The sequence below is a fragment of the Lontra canadensis genome, unplaced genomic scaffold, assembly GCF_010015895.1.
Source record: "Lontra canadensis isolate GAN:19392208 unplaced genomic scaffold, GSC_riverotter_1.0 scaffold30, whole genome shotgun sequence".
NCBI lineage: Eukaryota > Metazoa > Chordata > Mammalia > Carnivora > Mustelidae > Lontra > Lontra canadensis.
In genome coordinates, this window is record NW_022631024.1 from 11,667,540 (window position 1) to 11,686,154 (window position 18,615).

An 18,615-nucleotide genomic window follows, 5' to 3' on the forward strand; every position below is an offset into this window, starting at 1 on the left:
ATTCAGGTCACATAAAAGCCGGATCTTGTTTCTTTTCCCGTTTCTATGATGACCATGGATACAAAGGGCCCAGTCCCTCATCGGTTCATGCACTTACCTAACTGGACATCGGTTGTGAATCGTAGTCTGTGGATCATGCTGACTTTGAACGACTTGTAATGGTGGCTGCTAAGCATATCCTGTACTGTAGCTATGTCAATTTGTGAATCTTCCTCAAAAACTCCGTCTGCCCTTGAACCTGGGGAGGAAAAAACACTTTAACACATAAAGATACATGAGGCTTGGCAAATGGTGTCTGCTTAAAATGCTTTGGGATAAATTAAAATAATATGGGCTATTTAATTTCGAGAAGAAAAGGCTGAGCGATGACTTAATAATGCCATTCCAGTAAACAGAGAATGGTAGCATATTCATCATTCAACAATTAATTCCACAAACACTGCCTATTCTATGGCAGGCCCTTGGCTGGGCAGCAGGGATACACAAGGATAGAAAGACTGCTGCTTGCCAGAAGCTCTCCGTCTCCACGAGAGGAAGTTCAAAGCACAAAAGCACTTCTTGTTTCTTTTCTTCATAATAATTTTTCCAATCATAAAAGTAATCCAAGCTCTTGGAAGAATTCTTGCGCTTTCCAAGATTCTCAAACTGTTCATTGGTTTCCCGTCTTGTGCCCCACAGTCTCCACGGGTGCGGGCACGAGTCTGCTCCCGCTTTTAACAGTCTCCTCACTGGCCTTCTGGGCACCAGGCACTCTGTGCAATCTAGCCACCACAGGACTTTCGGATTCATATAGCTTTCTGAAGCTTTGATCATTTATTCACTTGCTCGAAGTCTAGGGAGAGCTTTGTGCACGCTCAGTACTCTGATACATGATACTGGGGACAAATAAGAAGGCTGGTGCTCGAAAATCCTCCCTGGCTTCGCATGGCCTCCTGGATGGGGCACTGTCTCCAGCCAAGCAATGAAGGCTGTCCATAATCTGGCTGAGACATAATTTTTCAATTTTACATTGTCATTTCTCATCCACACCTTCTTGCAGCACCTCCCAAACTCCTCAGACTGCACACAAGTCCAGGTTTTTCTATTTCTGGGCCTTTCCTCATGTGGTAGCCTAGAACGTCCCTTCCAACCTTAACCTGTACTTGCCAAAACTCCACCCAGGGCAGCTCCAACTCTGCCTCCTTCTGAATTCCAAAGCAGCTGGTTTATACTGGACCCTGGAGCCAGGCAGACCTGGGGTTCAATTTCTAGCTCTGCCTCTAACTTGCTATATGATATTGGGCAAGTGACTTTCTCTCTCTGAACCCCAGTTTTTACCATGCACAGAATGCCAAAATGTATTTGAAGACTGTAACACATAATACACTTAATGAAAGAGCAGTCATGATTATGTTTATTCTGTCACAGAGGACCACATACATTCAGCCTTGCACTTAAATTGTTGAGTGGTTGTTCTAGCCTAATTTGGAAGTTTTTTTTTTTTTTAGATTTTTTAAAAATTTATTTGGCAGACAGAGATCACAAGTAGGCAGAGAGGCAGGCAGAGAGGAGGAGGTAGGCTCCCTGCCGAGCAGAGAGCCCGATGTGGGGCTCGTTCCCAGAACCCTAGAATCATGACCTGAGCTGAAGGCAGAGGCTTTAACCCACTGAGACACCCAGGAGCCCCTAATTTGGAAGCTTTTTGACAGTAAAGTTTCTCATTCATCTCTGTATCTTTGCAAGCAGTACAGGCAGCTGGTATGCTCTTGTTAAATTTTGCTAAATTAAAATAAAATAAAATAGGAACCAATGTGGGGGCGCCTGGGTGGCTCAGTGGGTTAAACCTCTGCCTTCAGCTCAAGTCATGATCCTGGGATCGAGCCCTGCATCGGGCTCTCTGCTCAGCGGGGAGATTGCTCCCCACCCCACCCCACCTGCCTCTCTGCCTGCTTGTGATCTCTGTCAAATAAATAAAATAAAAAAAAAGAAAAGAACCAGTATGTATGAGTGCTTACTATACATCAGGCGTGGTGCTAAGGGCTTTACACATGCACTTAAGCATTTTTCCCTATTACATAGACGAGGAATCTGAGGCTTTGGGAAGTAAAGTCATGTGCCCAGGGCCACACTAAGCAAAGCTAAATTATCTCCCGTCCCCCAGAGTTTAAAATGTGGTCTTCTGAAGGTGCAGCTGCTGGGACGGGAGAACCTGTGGGATGGGAGCACCTGTACAGCAGAGGCCAACCAGAGCAGGGTGCCCTAAGCCTTGTGTGGCACACCCAGAGATGGCCCACAGGGAAATCCAGAGAGAACTCCTTGGGACAGAGCTGGAGGAATGGAAAACTCTAGATTTGGGTATAAAACAGGAAAATTCTGTTACATAAATGTCAGTCTGACAATTATACGTTTTTCCTCTCCATAGTTACTGCTTACAGGGTAAGCTTTAAAGTCAAAGTTAGTTTCTGATGACTTTACATTGAACTCATTTATTAGGAACTGTGAATTTGGTTTCCAAACCCTACAATTACTCCCAGCTAGATTAACTCCAGCCCCTACAATAATGTTCTCCTCACAATGAAGATGCAGCCTCACCTACACTGGGTCATTCACTCGATGCCATCCACTGAATGGCATGGTCATTCACTGGGCCTGTGATACGGTCCCATTTTTGAGTATTTGTGCATATTGTCCTCTTGCCCAGGTCATCCTTCTCCCCACTTCACTCTCTCCTGACCTTTATCTCCAAGTCTCCTCCCTGTTCTTCCTGAAGAGCTTAGATCAAGTGACACTCCAGGGAAAGCTTCCCTGACCCTGGGCCCCCAAGTCTTGCACAGCTCCTTTTACCACTGCACCCAGCATTTTCCTGCAGAGTGCTGTTCACAGCTGATCACTATCTGTCTCTGCCCCAAGAGGGCAGGCAGAGTGACTGTTTTACTCACCATTATAGCCTAGACCCTGCTAGTGCTACCACGCCCAGAATAAAGCAAGTGCTTGATGAAAATTTACTGGATGAGTATGAGCTGCCGTGTCCACAGGAAGGTGTAGATCAGAGAGGCTGAGTGACTTAACGAACGTCATATCGCTAGGATCAGAAGAGTTACACTCAACATCTGTAAGGGACATTAGGTAACCTTGCTACCTTTCTTTGGACACCTGTAATTTTGGACAGAGGCGTCATAGTCGCAAGCACTCCTATCTTCTGGGTAATGTCCATCTCTTAAACCAAGAGGCTGGCTAGAGTTTCCAGAGTTTCAAATAATCATTCACTTTCCCCAACACACACTTTACTGAAACAGAACTGCAAAGATGTTTATTTCTATTTTCAGAACCTTTTAAATTGGAGAACTGTGGAGAATTTTGGTGAGGTATTAAAATCCTTTCATATTTTAAAAATCGGTTAAAACCATCTTATCTGAGAAAACACCATTATTAGATACAACTCACCTCAAGAACTTCTGTTTTCTTTACTAATTAGTATTTTCTAAATATTGCAGGTATTTGATTTGGAAAGGGGTAACAGCTCATTATGCTAAAATGTCAATTACTAAAAAAAAAAAAAAAACCCACACTTAAGAGTTTTACATTTTATGATGTTGGATTAAAACCAATTTAAAAATTACTATAACGTGACATATAATTTTTTACTGAGCAATTTCAATGCCAGCTGCTAATAAAGCATCTTAGCTGTAAATGATAATTCAGATGCTTTTAGATAAAGTGGTGCATAAATATGGCTGGAAATTGATTTAGCTTCTTACAGAAGCTACTGAAGAATGACATATTTTGTTTAATACACCAGCTAATGTAGTCCTAAAAGCTCAAACAAGTGCCAGTTTTCACTCCTAAATTTGCTGTGGGAGATTAATGAAAACTTTATATTTTGCTGAAATGTTAATAATGGGCAGATGAGATGATAGGATTTTAGTAGAGGTCTTAAAGCTATGGAATAACCAGCAAGGCTTGTCAATTTCCTTATATTAATTTTGTTCAAGACTTATATAGCTAGAGCTGGCTCAACACACTAATGCTTCTTGCATTGACCTTCTACTCTCCAACAGTGTAAATTCATATCCCATTTGGGGATTTAAGCCCCCCTGATACTTGGGTAAGTCCTGAGCCTTGCCCCAGATGACAAGGGCTGTGTTTGCATTAGAAGAGCAACAACACCTGGGGGAGTAGGGAGCTAACGAATACTCCTGTGTTCGCCTCCAGTACGTGCTGCCCACCCCCAAGCAGGTCATCTGCTGAACTTCTGGTCTCGGAGTTACACAGCCATTTTTCAAAGTAGGCTCAGGAGTGCCACTGCTTGGAGGGGGCATGTGTACACGTATAGATCCGTCAGCCATATAACCTGCAACTACTCTCCCCATGCCAGTGGGATGCTAGACTATGGAGGCACACTGGTGAGGATAAGGCAGGGTTCCTGATCTTCAGAAGCTTACAGATTTGGTATTAGGAACACAAAGAAAATAGTACGAGGCAGAAGTGGTGCACACAACAGACACTTTATATATAAAAAACATCTGAAGCAGAGTAGTGTACCAAAAGCATGTTTTGGACTAGAAAAGTATCCTTCCAGAAAGGAGTGAACCCAGCCATACGTAGGCACAATACCATTTGTGTGTTAAAATTATTACTGTATATCAACTTCACATTTAAAAACCCACTTCTGTTAGAGAAGACATTTTTATCTATTTAAGGTAAAAAAAGAGAGAACCAGAATGTTTTAGAAATAAACATATCAGAAAAAAAAAAAAAACACTCCCAAACTGTTAATTTAATTGAAACATAACCCTTTGGTATTTTGTTAAATGAGCAATTAAAAAGGTCACAAGCAATTAAATGAAACAAAAGCCACACTGTGTTCATCTACATTAATGCTGAACTGGGTCTCCTTCTGAATGACAAGATAAATTGTAATGGTGCCTTCAAAGACTTCACAATGTATTTTGTCAAAGTCGGGAGTGTTAATGTCTCTATGTGCCATGGATTACCATAATGTATCGTGTCAAAACGCTCGAGCTGCAATAACTCAAAGATGTATTGTGATAGATCAAATTTTGGGGTGGGGCCTAAAAGTGACTTGAGCACCAATGTGCTCGGATGGACTGACACCAGGCTCCAGAAGAATGACAGAAAGCCCATTTGCAATTTGTAAAGGTTTGTGGGACAAAATCTAAGCGAGAAAGGGGCCTAGCTATCGAAAGGAGAGAATGAGAAAGGAGGAAACAGGAATGGCACCTATCTTAGTGGCAAAGTCAGGCTTTGGCAAGAGGGGGTTGAAGGAAGGAGGAGGCAGGCAACATCTAGGGCCTGCAGCAAAGAAAGAAAGAGGAGGCGCTGAGGGTGCCCAGGGCTGGGAAGTAGCCTTGGGACTAAACACTGGAAAAAATATGGAACATAGAGTTCAGAGATGTAGGTTCAAATCTTAACTCTGACATCACGGGTCACAAGTGGGTCAAACCCTACCCAAGATTCCATTAAAAAAAAAAAAGATTTTATTTATTTATTTGACAGAGAGAGACATAGCAAGAGAGGGAACACAAGCAGCAGGAGTGGGAGAGGGAGAAGCAGGCTTCTCACCGAGCAGGGAGCCGAATGTGGGGCTCAATCCCAGGACCCGGGGATTATGACCTGAGCTAAAGGCAGACGCTTAACGACTGAGCCACCCAGGTGCCCCTAAGGTTCCATTTTGGGGAAGAGGGAGAACTGGGACAAATCTGTTGAACTCGAGTCCACATTCCTTCCACTGTGCTCCTCCTTCCCCTCCCATCTCACCACCTTCCTACAGGCAGCAGCAAGGAGACAGACGGGTAGGTAACTGTAAACTCTGAGTCAGGGGTTCTCAAAGTACAGTCCAGGACCCAGTGGAGGGGTGATCCCCAAGAAGCATTCCAGGGGTCCATTATCTCAATATTAACAGTAAGACATTATTGGCCCTTTTCATGCCTATTATCTTATAAAGGCACAAAGTAATAACAAGTGCACAAGTTCAATGATATGATTCTGATTCCACATTGTAACTAACCTTTAAGAATCAATCACTTGAGCTTTGGCATATTAAGGAAAATTAATATCCACTATTTCTGAAAAGGCTGTTGAAATACTCCTACCTTTTCCAACCACATATCTATGTTAGGCCAAATTTTCTTCACATACTACAACTGAATAGCAGACTGAATGCAGTAGATATGAAAATCAAGATGCCTTCTATAAAGCCAGACGTTACAGAAATCTGCAAAAGTATATATATAAAACAGTGCTCACTGGTTCAGGTGATTAGTCAATGATTTATCTTCCTGATGGAACAAAAATAAGTGCTCTTAAGAGAAAGAAAATGGAAAACAAAAGAAAATATAGCTATTTTTCATAAAAACTTGTTAACATGTAATCGATTTATTATTACTTTTTAATGAATTCATAAATACTTAAATTTTTCTCGATTTTATTCCCAATAAGTAGATATAACCCAATAAACAAAAGCTCTTTGGGGTCCTCAATAATTTTTAGGAGTGTAAAGAGGTCTAAGACAAGAAGCTTGAGACCCACTGCCTTTACTGGTCCTTAGGCCATGCCTGGATGCCTATCTGGACAATCATTATAAGATACAGAAGTATAGTTACAGCTGTGTATGTGCAACACACCTGAAAACAAACACAAACAGAGAGCAGGGACACACATTACAAGAATAACAGGCTTGCTGTCAGGTGATCAGATCAAGGCTAATTATAATTAATACTGTTCTACATTTAAAAAGTGTTTTTGTGTATATGATTTCACTGAAACTGAGGGAGACACTTGAGAGGTACATACATGACCTCCTTTCAGACAAATGGGCGCTAATCATTAAATCAAAGCTCAGATGAACTCACTGTATGCTACCGGCAGATGTCTTATGTTCATAGATACAAATCACACAGGACTTCGAACTTCATTTTATGGTTCAGTAACTCTTAGACCAAGTCAAAATGCTTGAACGTAGTTATAAGTTAAAGCAACTTCAATCTCCCTTCCCCAAAAAGATCTATGCCAACTCTACGACTCAACCAGAAGACGATGGCCTTTGTTACAACCTCACCTTTAAACTCTCTAAAGCTCGATGATACGGCTGACTGATCCCAGCAGGTTCACAAATAGTCACTCAGCACCAACCACAGCTGTGGGACTGTGCTAGTGCTTCAAGAACACAGGAGGATGGCAGGATTCCCAGACGATGGAAAGGGGACAGGCAATCCAGGGTGGGAAAAACATGAAGTCCATAAAGTGGGAGCAAGTGTTTGCGCTTGGTTGGAGCAAAGAGTGTGTGAAGGGGAACAGTGGAAAATAAAATGGTCAGAGGTGGAGGGGTTTCAATTCCTCAAAGGCAGAGACATTATCCATGTCAGGGCCTGGCACACAATAAATACTGCTGTACAAATAACAGACTAAATGAAGAGGAAATAGATGTGCTTAGGTGGCTTAGCCGGTTAAGGGTCTACTCTTGATTTCAGCTCAGGTCGTGCTCTCAGGTCCTAGGATCAAGTCCTGTGTCAGGCTCTGACCAGAGAGTCTGCTTGAGGATTCTCTCTCCTCTCTCCTCCTGCTCATGGGCATGCCTCCCCAGTCTCCCGTCTCTCAAAAAAGAAATCTAAAATAAATAAATAAATAGGAAATAAACCATCTTCTGCCCTACTACTCTATCTTCTTTTTCTCCCCCAACATGGGGCTTGAACTCACAACCCCGAGATCAAGAGTCACATGCTCCACCGACTGAGCCAGCCACACACCCCTGCCCTGTTCTATCTCGATGCTTTATTGCTGTTGTCCACATGGAACAGTCCCTGCTTCAGCTAAATTGGACTTTGCTCAGGTTATACCATTTGGCCAGAATGTCCCTCCCACTTTTTAAAATGTATACACTTACTTCAGGGTCTAGTCTAGAATCTTCCCTGATCCCTCCCCTGAAACCCTGTAGTTCTGAAGGGTCTAATGATAAGTGTGATAAACATCTGTACTCCCCTTCTAGACAATGAGCTCCTCTGAGAGCAGGAACGTTCTGTCCTACAGAGCACATAGTAGATATTCAAGCCATGCAACATGCAACACAGGTTAACCTGAATTTGGGGGTGCCTGGGTGACTCTCAGCATCTGTCTTCGGCTCCGGTCATGATCTCAGAGTCCTGGGATTGAGCCCTGCATCGGGCTCCCTGCTTGGCGGGAAGCCTGCTTTTCCCTGTCCCACTCCCCCTGCTTGTGCTCCCTCTCTCGCTGTGTTTCTGTCAAACAAATAAATAAAATCTTAACAAAACAAAACAAAACAACAGTACCCGAGTTCATAAACCATCCCTGTATTTACCTTGGTTAATAGAACCTAATACATTGTTACTAGTTTTCCATTCAGATAACCCACTAAACTGGGATCCTACCTCAACAACTACAAGGGCAGCTAACATTTACTGAGTGTTTACCGTATGCCAGACACCATGCTCAGCACTTTAAATATGCTATTTCATTTAATTTCCCCAATGCCCTTTTGTTGCCTATTATTATCCCCTTTTTTACAGGTGAGAAAAATGAGGCTTAGAATGTCATGTGCTACTTGCACAGCCGTACAAGTAGCACAGGCTGGAGCTAGGAACTGAACCCATGCCTGTCTAATTCCAAAAATGTGCCCGTAATCACCTCATAATGCTTTGGTGAAAAATGTCCCTTTGATAGGCTGCGAGTGTCCAAATCCATGGGACAAAACAGTATCTAAGGAGAACACAATCATGTCTGGCTTTGCCAGAACAAAGAATCGGGGATAAAACCTAATTCTCTCCACTCTGTCTGTAAGACTCAAAGCTGGCTGCATAAGTGAGTCGAGGAGAAAAACTCTCCCTTTGCTTTCTACATCCATCACATCTTTTTTTTCCAAAGGCCTTTTAAGTCCCTAAAGCCTCATAAGCCCCAAACTTCTCTTCTATTAAACACTTCCCTTTGGCTACTAGTCATTTTTTGCTGGTCTCTAAAAAACAATCAATAGGTGATATAGTATAATACACACATGCGCACACGCATGCCCTCTGCGGTAATCTCGCCAAAGCCGTCAGGATCACACGGTTGGATATGCCCTTCACTGAACGCTCCATGCTACAACCAGGGTAGGGATCCTTGCTGTCAGGGCCTAATTGATTAAACTCTCGGAGTCAGAGCCTTTCCACAGGGAGATTTCAGACCCTCAATAAATCAGGGTAATCTTGTTTTATGAGGTGATCAGAAAGAAACAGTTTCCGGTTTGTAGAATTTCTAAAAAGAGCAGAACATGGAACCAGGGCCTCTAGGCTCTGCTTTCTAGACCCTGCGCATCCCTCAGTCCTCACTTCCAGTGCTCTCAGCCTTGCTCATGTCACTCCACTTCATTCATTCATTCCCAAACCTGTCAAGCTCCTTCTCAAGGCCTTCAGATGAGCAGTCCCTTGGACTGGGACCTTCCTTCCCTTACTTACTACCTCCTTTTTCTTCTTCCTCGAGAAAGCCTTCTCCTCCTCCCACAGCTCCAGGCACCTGCTAGCTACTCTTTTTTTTTTTTTTTAAGATTTTATTTATTTATTTAACAGACAGAGATCACAAATAGGCAGAGAGGCAGGCAGAGAGAGAGGAGGAAGCAGGCTACCCGCTGAGCAGAGAGCCCGATGTGGGGCTCGATCCCAGGACCCCGGGATCATGACCTGAGCTGAAGGCAGAGGCTTTAACCCACTGAGCCACCCAGGCGCCCCTAGCTACTCTTTTATACCCTCTGTAGCACCTATCACAACTGTGGGCTCCATGATGTGGGGCTCCACTCTACCGTGTCAGCACAGTGACTGGCCTAGAGGAGGACACCACCACTGCTTAGGGAATGAATAAACAAATGTGTGCCAAGAATGAAAACCACCTTTTAGAGGATAAAGCATGACCAGCCAAGGGTCTGAACCACTGGTCCATTACAGGTTTGCTCACGAGTTAGGCTGATGACAGAATTCCCATCACTTTCTCTTCCTCTAATGTATCTTTGTTACTGTTGAAAACACAGTAAAAGGAGCCTGGGCAGTTTTGACAATTTACATGACAAAATACCTGAGAACTGTAATATCTGATCAACACTGAGGTCTCTCTCTCTCTGACTCCAGAGTCAGAGACTGAGGGCACACAAGCTAGAAGGACCCCATCTCCCATCAGGAGGCACTGCAGAAATGTCACCTGAGGCATTACCAAGCCATTAGTCAGGGGCAGCAGAGTGGATTCTGGGGCCAGGAGCCTACCAGAGGGATGCAAATCCCTGTGCCCTCACTTAAAGCCCATACAGGGTTTGTGGCTCGTCAAATATGTTTCCTTACTGCTCTAATGTACCAGTGTATCGCTTAATGAAAGTTCTTAATTGTAATTCAATTAATTACATACACAGAGTCCCCAATTACATTTTCCAATAAGACATTGGCTGTGGTACAGGTCTAAATGCACTTAACCAATTTCAATATATTAAGACCAATTTCCCTTGAATACTAATTACTACTGAATGATAAAATGAAAAGGGGGGAACTTTCAAGAAAGGGGGAGAGCGAAAAATGCAATTCATGTTGAATTTTTCAGCCCACAGAGACTGCAATTCAGACATTCATTACTGAAGAAGTAGGTGTGGACAGGGCACGAGTTTGTCTCTGGTACAGGTCAGCACTGGTTTGGGCCCAAGGTACCACCTACCCCTTGGTGCTGGCCATTGACAAAAGGGGCCTGTGGGAAGTCTAAGAGCTAGTGGGAAAACAGGAAGAACAGGGAGGGAAAAGTCCATCACATAAACATGCATAGAATAGCTGTGGTGTCTCAGGCACATGGACAAATACTGGGCCTGGCCAACACTTGCCTATGTATACACATCACTGTGCTCTTAGTACACCCATTCTCTTCTAATCCTCCTAAGAGCCCTACAGGATAGGGATTACCATCACATTTTACAGCTGGGAAAATGAAGTTCACAGAGAAGGACTTGTCCAAGGTCACACAGTGCCTACAAATACCACACCTTGTGCACTACAACACATTACCAACCAGTTCACATTAACCAGAAAGCAAGAGGTGCAAACACACAGGTATTCCTACATTGGGGGCAATGTTTCTGTTTCATTTAAATTCTGTTAGCATGCTGCAAAGCAGGGAGCTGTCACCCGTATCTACATGGAAAAACCTTCACCCGTTCAAAAATTCCCTATAGTGAACACTTTCCCCCAACCAAAGTCAGAAACGTAACTGGCTTTCGGCAGTAATTCAACCTAAAATCCAAACCATGAACACCACAGGTCATTTCTATTTGTAAATAGAGTTTATTTGCACAATCACATTTTCTTCTGCACTTGAAGACTGCTGTTGTGCTATATAATAGAAGAGGCTTAAAGCCTTGGTATTTAAGTCACATGATAGAGATTGGAGAGATTAGTAATCTGTAGCTGAAGAAAGCCTCCAGAAGCCAAATGGAACCACCAGGGAGTCTCCAGGGCTGGCACAGAGCACACACAGGAGGAGGGATCAGCCCACTATGAATAAGCACTGGGAAGAGGAACTAGAAACACATCAGGATTAGCAAACAGTCATTCACTGCCTATGGTTGCTTTCCGCCTTCCTCTTTATTTAGTATTATTGGGGGAGGGGGGAGGTAATGGGTTGGGGGCGTAGCCCAAGTACCTCCAAGAAGAAACATATGGGTATAGACGCTCACCCAACTCCCAAATTGTCTTTAAAAGCTTTCATGTACTTGTCCCCTGGAGCCCTAGTGAGAGAAGCCTGCTGATGCCAGGGACTTAGGAGGCTCACTCCATCCAGGGTAATGAACCATACCTGGCCACAGGCACCAGGATGGTCCCTGCCCTGGGGAGGGGTGGTGGTGGTCACAACCCAGTGTGGGGGTGGTCAATCCGTCCAGTGGAATCACTGTTCAGACTGAGGTAAGGAGAAACTCTTCCTGGGTACAGGAAGCTACCTCCTCTTCCGGTCTTTAAGGGGAAACCAAAAGAGCTGGAAGAGGCCTCCCACAGACTGAGACCCAGAGATACTCTCCCCTGCCACAGGCCACTTATCTAGGTGACTGTCCATCTTGAGTTCAGTAAGGCACTGAAATAAGGAAGATCTCCTTGTAAAGGAAAGGAGATTAAAGGAGGTTGACCTGATGTCTAGAGAACCGAAGACTCTTTGTATGGCAATTTCTACTAGGAAATAAAATAATCAGATTCAACTGTTGCACTAGACTTACTGCACAGAAGACCCAGTTTTCCAGCCCCCATCCCTGATTATTAGTCATGCAATCACTTGCAAATCACCCCTCAAAGCCTAGTTTCTTCTATAAAATAAAGATGATGAGCACAACGGCCTAAAAGGTCATTACAATGATAGTTCTTGTATCTCATTTAATCCTCAAAAAACCCTTGTGAAATAGAGTCAACCACCTCCATTTACAGAGGAAACTGAGGTTCAGAGAAGCGACATGGTTTGTCTGATGTCAAAGGCTGCAGAGGCATAGTGTTTTTAAAGCACTATGCTGAACTACAACAAGGGCAGACTCTCGAGTGATCAAACAGTAAAGACACATGGTCTGACATTTTGTTGGTACTCCATAAAGCCAGTTTAATTTCAGGCCTGTTTTCCTGATGATGGAAAATTCCTGAGTTTCTCTCTTAAAGTTGTGCAAAGAATAAGTTGGTTCACACTGCGTTTTTCTTCTAAGGACCTGGACAGTCTACCTATGTGTGATCAGGGGTAAGAGAAAAGGTCACTGGTAACATTTGGCACAGAGGAAAGTGAGGCTCCGTTTGATGCCAGAATATATACAGATGCTTAGACAAGAATGGAAGTCTTCTACCATTATGTCCTCTCCATAATGTACTCATGCCTTCTTCTGGTCTGATTCCAGCTTCTGGCAGACAGTTGGCTGAAGGATGAGGTAGATTATCAGACAAGAATCCAAACTGGAAAGCTCAAGGACTTTGGCTTGTCATTTTCTTATTTAGGCCAAGATCCAAGCACAAATGTTAGCTCTCAGTCCCTAGGCGGAAACTCTTGTCATGTCAGCTTCATTAGCAAGCTTCTCTCTCATAGTGTATAAGACAATTGTCATCACAATTCTTAGGATTGAAAATTTAGGTTATTTCATCAACAGTCTCACGGTGGGCTTTGGAATCAGACAGCTGACTTAGAATTCTGGTTCTATCACTGGCTAGCTAACTTTGCACAAGTCACAACTGCTCTCCACAATTAGAATAGTATCTTATTAGGGTAGTTGAAAAAATTACAAGAGAGCATTTGCAAAATGTCTAGCATGATGCCTTACAAAAGAAGGCCTGAATAAGTAATTTAGGAAACATCTTTTGATGTGGTTGATCTAAAAAATTATGACTATCCCTCCTTGGAAGAAAAACAGAAAGGCTTATATCCATCCTTGTGGCAGTGTGCTCAATCAAATGGTTTTACTTATAAGGTACACATCTCTTCTGGGGCACCAAAGCACATCTGCTGGAAAGTACCCTGCTTCTAAGTTCTCTGGTCTTGTGACACAGACTTACAGATCTGCCTCCCGTTCCTCCCTCCATTCTGTATTAGTTCCCCCCCATCACACACCTCCTTGAGGGCCCCTATAGGTCTATAATTCCAGACCTCCACATCTGTGGCTCATCTGCTCTGTCAGCCACAGAATACTGTTCATTATTTATTAATTATAGTTAACGTTTATTGAGTGCTTATTATGTGCCACACACCATTCTAAGAGCTTTATGATTATTAAAACTCACTGAATCCTGTCAGTCTTGTGAAGGCAGATAAACTACCCAAGAGAGGTTAAGTAAATTGTCCAAGGTCACACAGCCAGTAAGTGACAGGCCCAGAATGGGAACCGAGGCAATCTGGCTCAATAGCATATTCTCTTACACACTGCATAATAGATGCTCCTAATTTAGTTCACCTCCAAAATGGCTTTATGGACAGCAAGCTTGGCCTGATCAAACATACCAACAGAAGCAAAAAAAAAATTCTATTTCTGAAATATTTTTGTCTTCAATCCAACTTCTTAATATATAGCTATGGGAGAACAGTATTTGTTTCACTGGGATTTCTACTTAAAATTAAAAAAAAGATTAAAAAACCTCCTCTAGAAAAGGAATAAACTGCTTTTATAATTTACTTCTATTTTACAAATATTAGTAATAATATTCCACTGATCCTAAACTACCGACTGCCTTGTGCCCTTTGTAAATGCTGATAAGGCTACGATCATAGCGATTTTGACTCAGAGTGAGACAACTGGAATTTCTTGCATGTCTTTTAAGAGGGGGATGCTGAGGCTCATAGATGCCACACAAGTTATTAAGACTATGCTCATGCTTAGAAGAGAAGTGAGAACAAGAGCCAAGATTTCAAAGCTTTATCTACCAATCCACAGTGACTTTTTCCTAGGACGAGAGATAGACCTCATCTTTAGAAACAAACAACAGGGGTGCCTGGGTGGCTCAGTGGGTTAAAACCTCTGCGTTCGGCTCGGGTCATGATCCCAGAGTCCTGGGATCGAGTCCTGCATCGGGCTCTCTGCTCGGCGGGGAGCCTGCTTCCTCCTCTCTCTCTCTCTCTCTAACTGCCTTTCTACCTACTTGTGATCTCTGTCAAATAAATAAATAAAATCTTAAAAAAAAACAAACAACAAAACAAACAAAAATGAAAATAAAAAAAAAACTAATGTGAAATCATAGTATATTATGAAATACCTTGTCATGGTTAAAAAAGAAAGAGGTGAATTTATATGTGGAGTGGCATATGGGCTGATGTGGAATAATCTCTACAATGTATTGTTAAAATGATAAAAGAAAGGGCGCCTGGGTGACTCTGTCAGTCAGTTAAGCATCTGCCTTCGGCTCAGATTACAATTCCAGGGTCCTGGGATCAAGTCCTGCATCAGGCTCCCTGTTCAGCAGGGAGCCTGCTTCTCCCTCTGCCCTTTCCCCCCGCTTATGCTTTCTCTCTTTGGCAAAAAAAAAAAAGAAAAAAAAAAAAAAGAAAAAAAAAAGAAAAGATAAAAGAAAAATGAGCACTCTAATGGTAAGTTTGCTACCATTTGCTTCTAAGTAGGGGGAAGTATAAATGTGTGTGAACACTGTGTATGCGTGAGCATATACATGCCTGTGGGGGATACAGTCACATCCTTACACAGAGTATGCTTGCATATACACAGATGATCCCTGGAAAGATATGGAAGAAACTGGGAACAATTGTTGTCTCTGGAAGGAGAATTAAGGGAGAGAAGAGAGATGAAGTTTTCACTACAGACACTTTGTTATCTGAGCAATTTTTTTTTTAAACATGAATAAGTATCATGTGTCCAAAAAACTTAGTAACAAATAGCGCTTCATCTTAATCATTTGACAAAGAATCAACATTCTGAAATAGAATCCACTACAGAGTTCCTGTCTGTGAATTAGAGACCCCAGTTTGCTTTAGAGGAGAGTCTTTAAAGAATGAAAGAACATGACAGGGAGGGAGGGATTACCCATTTAAATCAGGTTAAAAAATATTAGATAAACAAGTTGCAAAGGGTGTGTTGTTATAATTCTCCCTTGGGTGTGCCGTGGTATAGTACTATACATGGCTTGAGATTTCAAGTATCATAAGGATTGTTAAATTAAGAGCTTCTCTTCCATTTTATTTTTAAAGATTTTATTTATTTATTTGACAGAGAGAGAGGCAGGCAGGCAGAGGGAGAGGGAGAAACAGTCTCCCCACTGAACAGAGAGCCTGATGCAGGGCTTGATCCCAGGTCCCTGAGATCATGACCTGAGCCGAAGGCAGATGCTTAACTGACTAACTGAGCTACCCAGGTGCCCCAAGAGCTACTCTTATTATGTAATTTTTATCGAAAGTTAAGTAAACTTAACTTTACAGTTTAACTTTACTATTTACTTTTTCTTCTTAGAAAGTCATGCATGCTCATTGTAGAAACTCCAGAAAGTGTAAGTAAAGTATAAAGGGGAAGGAAAATTAATTACCCAGAATACTGCCAACCAGAAACAACCACTATCAATATTTTGGCATTTCCTTTTATTCTTTTTGTTTGTTTTGTTTTTACATAGTTGATATTAGTCTGTATGTGTTATTTTGCTTCCTTGGTATTTTTCCTCCTTAATATTATACCAAAACTTACTTCTCCCGTTGTGAAAACTCTCGGTAAACACAACTTATAATGGCTGGATAACATTCTACATCTCCTGAGATGATTATCCTTTTAATCTGTTATTGTGGCAAATTATCTTGACTTATTTTATTTTTTTTTTTTAAAGTAGGCTCCATGCCCAGTGAGTGGCTCGAACTTCCAACCATGAGATCAAGACCTGACTTGAGATCAAGAGTTGGATGCTTACCCGACTAAGTCACCCAGGCAACCCTTGACTGGGTTTTTCTAAAGTCACACTAACCTTGTGCTCTTTTAATAAACCCAACTTGTGGGGGGCGCCTGGGTGGCTCAGTGGGTTAAAGCCTCTGCCTTCGGCTCAGGTCATGATCTCAGGGTCCTGGGATCGAGCCCCACATCAGGCTCTCTGCTCAACAGGGAGCCTGCTTCCGCCTCTCTCTCTACCTGCCTCTCTGCCTACTTGTGTTCACTCACTCTCTGTCAAATAAATAAATAAAATCTTTAAAAAAAACCCCAAAAAACCCCAACTTGGGAATGCTGTATTATTCCCTTAATATATTACTGGATTCAGTCTAATATTTTATTTAGGATATTTGTATCTATTTAAATTTTCTTTGTTGCATAGTATTAATTAGGGTCTGGTAACAAGACTGAGATAGTCTCTTAAAATGAAATGGAGAGTGTCACTTCTTTTTCTAGTCTTTGGAATAGCTGATGTAAGACTGGAGTTACTTCTTCCTTAAGTGTTTGATACAACGAGCCAGTGAAATCATCTGGGCCAGATTTTCCTTTATGGGAAGGTTTTTAATTGTGAATTCAATTTTCAAAATAGTTGTGAGTATACTCAAGTTTTCTATTTCTTCTTGTGTCAATTTTGGTAAGTTGAGTTTTTTTTCTTTTTAAGGACTTTGTCCTTTTCATCTACATTTTCACAATTTTTGGCATGGAGGCTTTCAAAAATAATTCCTATTACCTGTTTATTAACTGCAGATCCTTGACAATAAAAGTATACCTCCTTTTTATTTTATTACCATTTGTTTCTGTTATTTCTTCCTTGTCTTTGATCTATTTCATCAGAGGTTTAGTAATTCATTAATGTTTTCCAATAACTAATTTTTGGTTTTAATGTCCCTAAATCTTCTATTTCCTTAATTTATGCTCTTTATTGCTTCCTTCCTTTTATTCCCTTTACATTTCTTTATTTGGTTTCTTTTCTAATTTCTCGAACTAAATGCTTATAAGCTTATCACTTTTTGGCCTTTCTTCTTTTGTAATATATGAATTTGAATGCTATAAAATTTCCTTTGAATACAGCAGCCCTCAAATCTGGATGATGTCAGGGTAAAATTGTTCCTAGGTATTATCTCAGTTCTTTCGGTTCAATCTTCTCCCACATATAGACCATATTTTTTATCTTGTGCTTTCTGATGACTTTAGGGTGATGATTTTTATTTTTTAATCAGCTTTTTAAGTTACCTTCAGCGGGAGAATTTATTCAAATTACTTGGTCTGCCTTTACCAAATAGTGATGTGATATGCTCTGCACAATTTTCCAATATAGGGATATACCGTAAGTTATCTAACTACTCTTCTAGTGTTAGATAATATAAATATCTAACAACTATCAATATACACATATATTTATTGCATTTCAGATTTTTTTCTCCTTAAGACAGATTTCTATAAGCAGAAATACTGGGGAAAACATTTTTAGGTCTCTAGATACTTTTGCAGTTACATTAACTTGCACTAGTCACTGGTATTTGAATATGCCTATTTCTTCCCAGCAGTAAGGACTCTTTTTGAACTGCCCAGGTTATTTGACAGGTGAAAAGTATTCCACTGTTGCTCTAAAATGTTTTTATCTTACACTGTTGATAGGGATAAACATTTTTTGTTTACTACTTATTGGAATTTTTTATACCGTTTGGGAATCCAATTGATTTTTATTTCTCTGCATGTTTATATAAGATATTCATAACTGGCTGTAGACTGTGGGGACACCAACCTTCTGCCTTCAAGAATTTGCTGCTAAATGCAAAGATCAGGGACACCTGGGTGGCTCAGTTGGTTAAGTGACTGTCTTCGGCTCAGGTCATGATTGGGGAGTCCCAGGACTGAGTCCTGCACTGGGCTCCCTGCTCAGCAGGGAGTCAACTTCTTCCTCTGACCCACCCCCTCTCACGCTCTCTCTCTCAAATAAATAAATAAAACCTTTGAAAAAAATAAATGCAAGGATCATGTTTCACCATCCTGGTGAAACTTCTGCATGCCTCTCCAGCAGAGGCTGTCAAGGCCTCGCGTCAGTGAATAGCAAGCTGGTCTTGCTTAGAGGGTCAGTGGCATGACTAAAAACTGCCATTCATTCACTCATTCAATCTATATTGACTAAGCTCCTACAATACTGACCTATAGTGGATGATGAGTGAATATTTGCTGAAATAATGAGGGACAACCTGCATGGGTCAAGGACACCCTCA

At 41.8% G+C, this 18,615-nt stretch overlaps 1 protein-coding gene across 7 annotated transcripts in view; it reads right to left on the reverse strand.

The window, feature by feature from the left end:
• The window catches only part of MAPKAP1 (MAPK associated protein 1), a 243,423-nt gene that overhangs the window by 43,909 nt on the left and 180,899 nt on the right, over positions 1-18,615 (reverse strand). For all 7 annotated transcript variants that reach the window (XM_032865872.1, XM_032865869.1, XM_032865871.1 and 4 more), the window contains one exon: positions 98-238. In XM_032865872.1, coding sequence (XP_032721763.1) covers positions 98-238 — 141 coding nt within the window. The remainder of the gene's footprint in view (positions 1-97; positions 239-18,615) is intronic.